This window comes from Solanum pennellii, chromosome 8 (assembly GCF_001406875.1).
Source record: "Solanum pennellii chromosome 8, SPENNV200".
In the NCBI taxonomy this organism is placed as follows: Eukaryota; Viridiplantae; Streptophyta; class Magnoliopsida; order Solanales; family Solanaceae; genus Solanum; species Solanum pennellii.
The window spans coordinates 61,361,327-61,371,762 of record NC_028644.1 but is presented as its reverse complement, the minus strand read 5'-3'; the positions used below and the strand labels follow the sequence as shown (position 1 = coordinate 61,371,762).

Here is a 10,436-nt window from a genome sequence, read left to right as displayed (position 1 = left end):
TTGTTGGTTAATTTTATTTTATTTTTGTTTATATAATAACTCCATTACAGATCCCCATAAGAAATAAGAGAGTATACTTCTTTTTTACTAATTTGCCTTTAAAGTCTTTTAAATAAAAAAAAATACATTCTATTTATTTATGTGTTTTACAAATTACAAAAAAATCACTAAATATGTCATAAAGTAATAAACTCATGATTAACAGAGTATAATTGATCAGTAACATACCGTATATTCTAATTTAAGTTTTCCTTGCACTTAACTTCTTTTATCCAAAATCTTTCTAAACTAATAGTTTAGGAAAAAAGAAACTAATCGTGAAATATTTTTTGGAGCCAAAAGTTTCTACATGGAAATTACTTGAATCTGATATGAAATATAATAGTTATCACCTAAAGTTCCATTTAAGAAAACTACTTGAATCTGATTTGAAATATAATATTTCTCACCTTAAGTTCCACTTATGAAATTACTTGAATCTTATATGAAATATAATATTTCTCAACTAAAGTTCCATAAAAGAAAAACAATTTGACATGCTTAAATCTTAAAGTTCTCCGAACTTGAATATTTTGTAGTTCAAAGATTAGTGTTATTCAATCCTTACGAGTTACAACATGAAAAAGCACCTAAAACTTTCAACGAGCTTATCAGTACTATTGAGAGGGCATATTGAGTTTTTTTCAATAGTAATGTCCAATCACATTTGAATTGTGCAAACAAGGTTTTGTTAAGCACAATATGTGAATCTGAATTGATACAAGAAGTATTCACTTCAATTGATTTTAGCTAATTTGTAGACGTGGTTATAAATTATTATTTACCCTAGATTTTAATTGAAACTTAGCAAGTGCCGTGCAATTTGTTTTAACTAGATACCTTTCTCTTTTACAAGAATGCATTTATATTTGCAACAACACTAAGGTTAAAGAAAAAGAAAATCTTAACCTACTTTATATTGTTCTTTAAAAACATATAAGTTTTGACTTTAAAATTTTTAACTTGAAATTACTTTTTTTAAAATCGATCCAAATGGACTCTTAATACCTCAAGGTAATCTTACATTTTTCTTGAGATTCAACAAGTGCTGTCAAGCAGAGAACATAATGAATGCATAATAGCACAAAAAACTAATGAAGCATTAAGTGAACTTACTGCCTTACACAAGTTTACAGACAATCTTCTGAAGTCATGTTGCTAGCTATTACTACAGGGACAAAATTATGATTAAGGTGGTAGCAACTAATTTGCTTTTGCCAACCTATATTCATTTGGCTTGGATGAAACTGCACCAAAACAGAGATCAGTTCTCACGGCAGGCCCTCCTGTTATCTTGATCAATTTTCATCTTCAGAATCAAGAATGACAACAGACTTAGCAGCTGTATTAATGCTAGGTCTCTGCCTCAACCTATATTTTGCACCAATATGAGTGCTTTCTGGAACAGCATAGCCAGTCACTCCAGCAAGTCTCTTACTGTAACGACAACTGCTTGGCCTATGGTATAACTGACCATTTCCCTTCATTGAGACAGTACCATCTTCATCAAGATCAGCTTCATCAACCTCATCACTGGTATCATCGACAGCTTCATTGCTTTCTTGAGGTCTGTCACTCTCAGATTCACTGTCTGCTGCATCACTGCTTATTGAGTTAGATGCAGGAGAGGAGTCCAGCAAATTGGTTTCATTCCTAGGGCCATGCTCATTCAGTCTAGTTTCACTTGTTGAGTCTTCAGTTGCCTTCCTTTTGCTAAACCAGAAATTATTTGCCCATAAACCAAGGTTATCAGTAATGGACAAAATTCATTGTGCCACAAATGGAAGAGAGCTTGGATATGAAATGATTTTAAAGTCACAACAAGCTTTGACATGAAAACAATTGCAAGGATTTTTAAAAAAAAAAAAAAAGAGAAGAAAAAATGGAAACTGCCATTACTGCAACTGTAGGTGGTTGCACAGTATTTTACATATGCTTGAGTTGATAGTTTATGCTCACAACTTTCTTTTTGTTGTTGACAAGACTTTATGTACCAGGTGGATTAAGATACATGTAGTTAAGGGGGGTCAAACAGTTCAGTAGGTCTGGATAAGTTCCAGTATGGGTTCATTCAATTTTAGGCAATCTACGTCACTCATTTCATTGGATGCAATGGACAATAATAAATGATTGATGATAAAGTCATAATTAGTGTCAAATAAGTTCCACAAATGACAGAGCATCATGTGGTGTAAGGCAAAGTGATTAGATTCACATTGCAAGTGTGATGGGCTTGCAGATTCAGCAACGAATCCCAGTAACTTTTGGGAGTTCCCAACCTAGTCATCAGGCTACCTCAAATGGTCCAATCATTCACCAGAAACTCAGTTTGACAGCATTTAAAAGCTAGCCAACTATTATTGTAAAATTTTCCTTTATGTTGGACGACCCAGTTGATTGAGTGACATGCAGAGAAATTCTTTACCCATATGAAGTAACTCAGACATGACAACGACATACTAGCAAGACTTACTTTGTTACTGATATAGCCTCCTTGATTGCTCTGTCAAAATCGTCTGCAGATGAATTTACACTTGTGTAAGCATCCAACGTTTGGAACATAAAAAGAAAATCATTCAGAAACTATATACTATCTGATTATGCTGCAAATATTTCTGAAGGTCTCCATGCCCTCCTTATGTGCCATGCTCATATAGAATTCTCACTGATATCCTCCAACATTATTCGAAGTTTATATCATATCAAACTCATACTAAGGCAGCCCCATTTATTAAAATCATGCTTTAAACTGGAAACAGACATTTACAATTCTAGGGAATTTTATTTCTTTCTCAAAGATACCTGAAATCGCAAATGCCACAACTCACAATGATCAGAATCAGAAAACATTGATTAACCAAACAAATTCATATATACCACATGTGTAATTGACTGGCCTACGAATCCGGCTAGAACGATGAACGGCAAGGCTTCTTAAGCTTTCTAGCCTTTGTTCTCTTTGTTGTCGCTTCTGTGCCTTATCTTTCTTCTGTAAAAGGAAAACATCTATATGCATCAAGAACTTATGACGAAAGCAGAATATGCATAAATTATCTCAGAATCCTCAGCTAATAGAACCAAAAGAAATAAGACAACTCATATAAACAGTCTGAATGATACTACTAACCCTCTGAAGTTTCTGAAGAGCAGGAATAGCATGAGCTTCAACAGCCTTGCCCACATCAGCTTCCCATTTAACTTGACTTGATGAGAACTTCTCCTATCATTGAGAGCAAAAGAATGTGAAGACTATTGAACAGTTACATTAGAAAGAACTGTGGCCTAACCACTAAATACAGTTAAATTAAAGAGAACTGTGGCCTTACCACAAAATTCTGGAATTCTTCAAAAGTGGTTGCAAGCGTCTCCCACTGAGAAGTTATCGCTGATATCCTTTTCTTGTCCTTTACTTTTGACATGGACTCAACTTGATAAACTTCCTTGTATAATCTATGACCAAGAGTTTCATTCCCGTCATACCTGTCATGAAATCCTGAGCTGTCAAAACCATACTTGCATATACTTAATGACTAATGGTATGCATTCAGAACTTACCAGTATGAAACTTCATTTCCATTGCCCCCAAGCTTCTCTTTGCGGAAAGCAGTAGAATCGGTTCTATTTTTCGTTTCATCATTAATGTAAGATATGGTGTCACTTTGCTGAAAAGATAAAACAATGTTTGTGAACAGCACTAAAAGCAGCATTTATTAATATGTTAAGAGAGATCAACAGCATGTATTGTTTCATCCAACTTTTGATTGTTATTGCTGTAGTTGATGCAGAAGAGTGAGGACTAGAGAAAATCACAGTAAATCAAGAAGGAATGGGAAACACAAATGCAATACATCAGCTCGTATTTCACAGAGTGCTTTAAGGACAAGCAGGCGAGTTGTCGGGTTGAGTGCCTTGTATGTGGACATTTCCTCTCTGAAAAACGAAAAACAGAAGTTGAAGAGATATCTTTCATCAAAGTAAACTTATCAGAGTAGTTTCATTTCTTTGGGAGGGAGGGAGACAGAAATTTGGTACCCTTTTTTCGCAGTCAAAGGGAAATTCCCTTCTGCAACCTGCAATGAAATGCCAAAAGGAGTGGAATGAAATCTTCACTCTTGAATCAAAGCACATATCAGTCACAACTAGAATCACCTACCCATGGCCACCACATTTCAAGTTTCTTGCTAAGTGCTATCACCCATCCATCAGAATCCTTCAGTAGTTTATTCACAGGAGGTATCCCCTGAGAAATAACCATGTTAGTAGAAGAAAGTAAAAAAAAGAATTAGCAAGTTTACAAAATCACAGTGCATCTTACAACAGGAAAGGAATGCAATTTTTTTTTGAACTTGAAAGTAGAACGGGAATTTTCAAAGAAAAAATTGAGACATGAAAATAAGTTTGGACATAAAACTTTCGAGTACTCCCCTCCAAGCCATTTTTCTACTCCATTTTTAACTTGTCACAAATGTAGCATTAGTGAGAAAAATGTGGAGTCGTTGTTTGACTTTTGCATTGGAAAAGAGCATAACAGAGGATAAAGTTGAAGGTATAAAATTGGGCCCAGTAAAATTTCTCTGTTATTCATATATAGTTCAGTTCAAGGAAAGTGGACAACAATTTGGGACAAAAACAGAAGTATGACAAATATTTTTGACAGAAAAATTAGCCAAGAGCTTCTTGTATGGTTACTCACACTAAATGCACTGCTCACCTTCTTAAGACAGCTTGTAAATTTCATACAAGTTATTAGTATACATTCCCTTTTAAGGAAGTTCAAAAAAATTTGCTTGTGCTATTTCTTTCCAAAGGCTCTGGTTATTATTTATCTTCTTTTATTTTTTGACAAAGATAGAACTTATTTCCCACAAAATGAAAATATTACTAGCCAGTTTTCACTGCCGATCAGCATATGTGTAATTTCACTAAGTGATCTTATCCTCTGAGAATGCAAAAATGATGTCGACTATCACCACTAAGAGCACCCATTTATCAATTATCTTTCATGTGTCAGTCCATTGTCTACGAAAATTTTATGCCAGCAGACTATGCAAAGTCATGAAATAGGCAGTATCAATAGCAAACTGCCTTTTTTGATGATCTAAGCTGCCATATGATATTCTCAGGTCATGTTATTGATACATGTCATACTGAGTCAGCAAAGACAGTGTCTGTAAGAATCAGGTACTGTTATCAAAGGCAAAAAGAGCAAAAAATGCTCTAAGGTACATTGGTTTCTTCAAGTACAAAGCACAAAAAAAATGTGGGTTTTAATGAACAAATGTACAAATTGAGAAAAAAATACAAATATGTGTGTAGTCCAAGACTAATAATTACAAGCATAAATGACAAATATATAGGCAAAGAAAGTTTGAAAAATTATAATAAAGTTAAATATCAAAGTGTTGCCTCTTCAGGATTATGCTCATCAGAGAGGAATGTAAGCCTTGAAGAGTCTTGATAACAACAAAGTCCCTTAGAGTTTTAATAACAATAGTGAAGGACCCACTAAGCGACTAGAAGAGCTCAACATGTTTTGCATCTCTCTTCAGGGATTAAGTGTGCTTAAAGGGCACCTATGACAACACTGGAATCAAGCAGTGTTGATCGCATAAATCAAATTAACATCTTGGAGTACAAAATATTACTTCCATGTATCTTAGCCTCAAAAATACAGAGCTCACTTTGCATGTAAGAAGAAAATTGTCAGCCTAGTAATCAAATATTTGCACCACACATGCATGACATTTTATACAACCCCATCCGGTGAAGAGAGAAAATGCATGTTTGCATTTGCAATATCTCAAGGAACAAGATTATTTGCACCATTTTTTGCTACTCTTTTCAATCCCATTACAAGAAAAATATCAAGTTGGCCCAAAGGCGACAACGACAAATCAAGGAAACCAATTTTTATCTTTATCGTATCTCCTGGAACAGGATGATTGCTACATTGTTTTGTCCGATATTATATTTATAACAGAAACTGTCAAATAGATCTTAAAAGTATGCATGAAGAAGAAAATACACAAATGTATGCAAACACAAATAGCATAAAGATCCCTCAAATATAATCACCATCATAACTCAGTCTGATACATCCCAGGATTTCATGGCTATAAAACTTTAGCATAAGTAACATTTAAAAAATTGAACAGGTTTTTTGGTTGTTAATTGAAGCTAAAATTTACAGAAAGCAACGAACTTAACTAAGAATGATAATTAGTCAACATGGCAAAAATCTGAACAAAAAGAAAGAGTATAGCACCATCCAAGTTAATGAACTATAGCTGAACCTTCAGTTCCAGCACCAATACTTTCTTTTAGCGTGCAGGGACAACTTTAAATTCTATAACTATTCAGTACTATACCAGTTGGATTCGTAGCTTTCTAGTTCTCTTTGTCTTAGGTTTTTTTACAGGGCGATTAAATCCGACATTCCATTTCCCCCTTCATCATTTGATTTTTTCCATCTAAAAGCTGATCTTGCAAAAGAATACAACGTGATAACAAGCGATTTGTGATCAATAAAAAAGTACCACCTGATTCTGTACCCATCAATCTTGGATCCTCACCTTAAACAGTTTCATTTGGTGATGAAAGAAAGACTCTGAGCCAGTGGATTGACTTAATTTAAGTGCTTTTAAGCCAAAATAATTTTAAGCCCTTTTGGAGTGTTTGGATAAATTTAAAAAGTGCTTATAAGCACTTAGTTTTCAGCAAGTCATAGAAATAAGTCCAAAACCATAAGTAACTAACTTATGACTTTTGGCTTATAAGTCAAAAGTCAATCCAAGCAAACTCTTTATTCTTAGTGTTAAGGTCTCTATCAAGCACTCAATGATTTTTGGATAAAGGATAAACTTTTATTGCTGTGTGCATTAAGAAGGTAAAGGTGGTGTATTTACGTCATAGGATTTACCTCACAAGAACAACAAAGCTGACGCAATCAAGAATAGTGTCTACATCAGGTACAAAAGCCATCATGCAGCAAGAGGATGACAAAGTAACAACTTCTGATAAAGTCTAATCACATTTCCATTTTTGCTTTAAAAACTTCTATGGTTCCTTTCCCTTGAAATAGTCCACCAAATGCCTGCCGGAATGGTGAACCAGATATGGGAAGTAACCTTGTTTATTTTCTTTCTGTGGCGGCTGCTCATCAATTACGATATTTGGTTTTGGCTGGATAATCAAAATACTGAGGACAAGTAACTAGATCTGCTGGGTGAAATCAGTGTAAGAAAAGATGGTTGATATCCTGTAAGTGCATTCTCTCTTCTAAGTCACTTTGCAGTAGTATTAGAGAACTTAAGGCTACTGCTAGATCAAAAAGATGTTGGAAATCACAACGCAAACACATAGTTGTATACACACAAAGAGTAACAAATATAACAGTAAAGTGGAAGCCAAACCTTCAGAAGCACTATATGCAGCTGCGCAAGATTATCATTTGACTCAATGAGGGCTGTTTCTATCTCCTCAGCTGAAATTTTCAATTTGATTTCAAGCACTGGCTCAAAAACCTATAAACATTTTAAAAGAATTTCAAGTACCTTCAAACTACATCCAACACATTTATATGATGTACAAATAGCAGAATGCCCGTTAGAGTACATGAACAAGTATCAGAAAGAAAAGGCAAGCTTGCGTAACCCATTTAAACATATTTCAAGTACATCTATTCAAGTTTCCACTCAATGGAAAACTAGGTCCACTTTCCGGTCAACATTTCATAGTCATCGTAATCTTACATTTATTAAAATACTTTCTTGATTGTAAGCTACAGGGCAAAACCTCCAAAGTACATTTGTAATCTTACATTTAATAAAATAATTTTGTTATTGCTAGTTGCCAGGCAAAACCATCAAATACCTACTTCAATTTTTATCTATAAGATACAATAATTTCTTAACTGTTCTTTTTTAGCCGAGGGTCTGCTGGAAAAAATCATTCAAACTCCCAAAGTGGGGATAAGGTCTACATACACATTAATGTCTGTAAACCCCTTGTGTAGGATTACACTAGATATGTTGTTGTTTTTTAATCCATAAGTATACAATAAATATTGCATTAAACCCAATAATATGCACAACAAAAAAGAACAAAAACCATAACACTACTCATTCTAGCAGGCACAAAGCTAATATAACCAATGCTACAATCCATCACAATTGTCAGAACCATATTGGTATGATGCGTATGAATCAGTACATACACACACATTTGGAAGCACATACCAACCAGAAACTCAAATGTATTAACCACAAAATCATATTCAGATTTCATAAAACCCTCAAACACGTACATAAACAAGCATGAAGAACGAATGTACGATCCGTAGTTAGATATCTTAGCGTATCTCAGACCGTTGATAGATAACTTGTAGAATTTTTGAGATATTCTCTAAAAGATATGTTATATGTATACAAGCAAGCAAAAAAAGTGTACACAGGACATGCGATTTCTGAAGAAAAGGTTGAACATTTTGCGAAACGCTAAAATCTTACGGTGAGAAAATTTAGAACGGAGGCCAACTCCCACCGTTCACGAAGCTTACGACGTTCGAGTTCTATCGCCGACGTCGGCTCCGGCGCTGTGTCTACCATTTCCATGTCTCCGACGTATATCTCTTTCGTCGGAAACCGCTATGTTGATGAGAAAAAATCGGATTTTGAGAGAAAAATGGTATTGCAGTGTGAAAAATTTTCTTTAAGGGATTTAACTTTCCCGCCTAATTGCCTTACCTTAGGGTAAGTAATTTACAAACGGGCCGGATCCTTGTTCGGGTCCAATTTCGGACACAGGTGCTGAACCGGCGCGTTCCTACTAAAAAGCTCATTTGGTGGAACTTTCTAAATTTGAATTTTTATCAAAAGTATTTTGTTACTCCTTTCGTTTTAAAAAAAATAATCTAGCTTGATTTGTAATAGAGTTTATAAAAAGAAAAAAAAATTTAATCTTGTGGTTATAAATTAAAGTTATGTTAAATGTATCAAAATATCCTTAAATTTTGTGGTCTTAAACATATCACATGGAAAGTTAAAGTTAAAGTGTTGCCAAAAAAGAAAATGGGTCATTCTTTTTAAAACAGGTTAAAAAGGAAATAAGGTCATTCTTTTTTAAACGGAGGAAATATTAAATAATATTCATCTCCTTATTATAGTTTCTCAAAGGCTCATTAAAAATGCACCCCATTTAATATAATTATTAGCATAGTAATTACTCCTTCCTTTTCATTTTATGTGGCATCGTTTTTTTTTGGTTAATTCAAAAAAAATATCACGTTTCCTTATATGGTAATTATTTAAAGGTACCATTCATTTTTTACTCTTGTTGATCCCACTTAACTTTAATGATAGTACTCTAATACATTTATGAGGAGAGAGAAAAATGAGTTTACTTTTTTGAAGAACAATTTGGTAAACATTTCAAAGTTTTCATCATTTCTTAAATTTCGTGTCTGATCAAATGTTGCCACATAAAATAGAACGAAGGGAGTATATAGTTTGAAATTATACGGTAGAAGTAATTATAAAAATTAACTCCTTTTGTTTTCAATTAATTGTCATGATTTTCTTTTTTAGCGTCAAATTATAAGAACTTTGATCAATATTTTACGATGTATAATTTGATTATATTGATATGCAATAAAATTACAATTTATAATACTTTTTGTATATTTTTTGAATATGTAATTTTTTTAAAAAAAAAATATTATATTAACGTAATCTAATTAAACTTTAAAAATTAATCAAATTAACTTTCAAAAAGCGTATACTAACAAATAAAAGTGATCAAGGAAATCAACATAATTACAATGTAAAATTATTTACATAATATAAATTTTACTTTATCATATTTTTAGCCCATTTTGTTAAATTTACAAAAAGAACTCTTTCTTCTTTATCCCATTTGGGTTCTTGTTCTTGTTTTAGCCATTTGTGTTCCTCCTCCTCTTCTTCTTTCTTTTTGTCCTATGTGTAATGCGTTTGCTTATTCCCTTTTTTTTTCTTTTCTCTTATTTTTTAAAATTTGGTATACCGCAAAATGTGAATTATTTTGAGTGAATGATATATTAAAACACACAAGACATTAAGAAAATTTCATATGTAAAAAATGAGATTGTTTAAAGGTGATTTTGAGTTAACCGAAATTGAATAGTTAATGTATATTTCATGTTATAGTTAATGTATAATTCCTGTACAGTTAACATGTATTCATGTTTGGTTGTAGTAAAAAATATTTTTCGGAAATTATTTTTATTGTTTGATTTATGAATAAAAAATATTTTTGCGAGACATTTTTTATTTTTATCAAAGTAAAAAATAATTTATGAAATTAAAAATACTTTTTTAAAATTAAAATTATTATTTTTGGGGTGGGGGTGGGGGTAGTGG

The 10,436-nt window shown here is 33.0% G+C and overlaps 1 protein-coding gene across 1 annotated transcript; it reads right to left on the bottom strand.

Annotated features, from left to right (window-relative positions):
- Positions 1-1,048: 1,048 nt before the first annotated feature.
- LOC107027145 (DDT domain-containing protein DDR4) lies at positions 1,049-8,747 on the bottom strand. Its single transcript, XM_015228321.2, has 11 exons — positions 8,547-8,747; positions 7,452-7,562; positions 4,193-4,279; positions 4,072-4,109; positions 3,888-3,969; positions 3,595-3,701; positions 3,366-3,519; positions 3,167-3,259; positions 2,917-3,028; positions 2,513-2,555; positions 1,049-1,752 (listed from the first exon to the last, which is right to left on the bottom strand). Exons 1-11 carry the CDS (start codon positions 8,649-8,651, stop codon positions 1,338-1,340), a joined length of 1,347 nt encoding a protein of 448 aa, XP_015083807.1. The 5' UTR covers positions 8,652-8,747; the 3' UTR covers positions 1,049-1,337.
- Between the last annotated feature and the right edge of the window lie 1,689 nt (positions 8,748-10,436).

Coding starts and splice junctions, on each gene's coding strand:
- LOC107027145 (XM_015228321.2), bottom strand. CDS start 8,651: ATGGAAATGGTAGACACAGCGCCGGAGCCGACGTCGGCGATAGAACTC. Junction 3,702..3,887: donor TCTGTGAAATACGAGCTGAT/GTATTGCATTTG, acceptor TTATCTTTTCAG/CAAAGTGACACCATATCTTA. Junction 2,556..2,916: donor GCCAGTCAATTACACATGTG/GTATATATGAAT, acceptor ATTCATCTGCAG/ACGATTTTGACAGAGCAATC.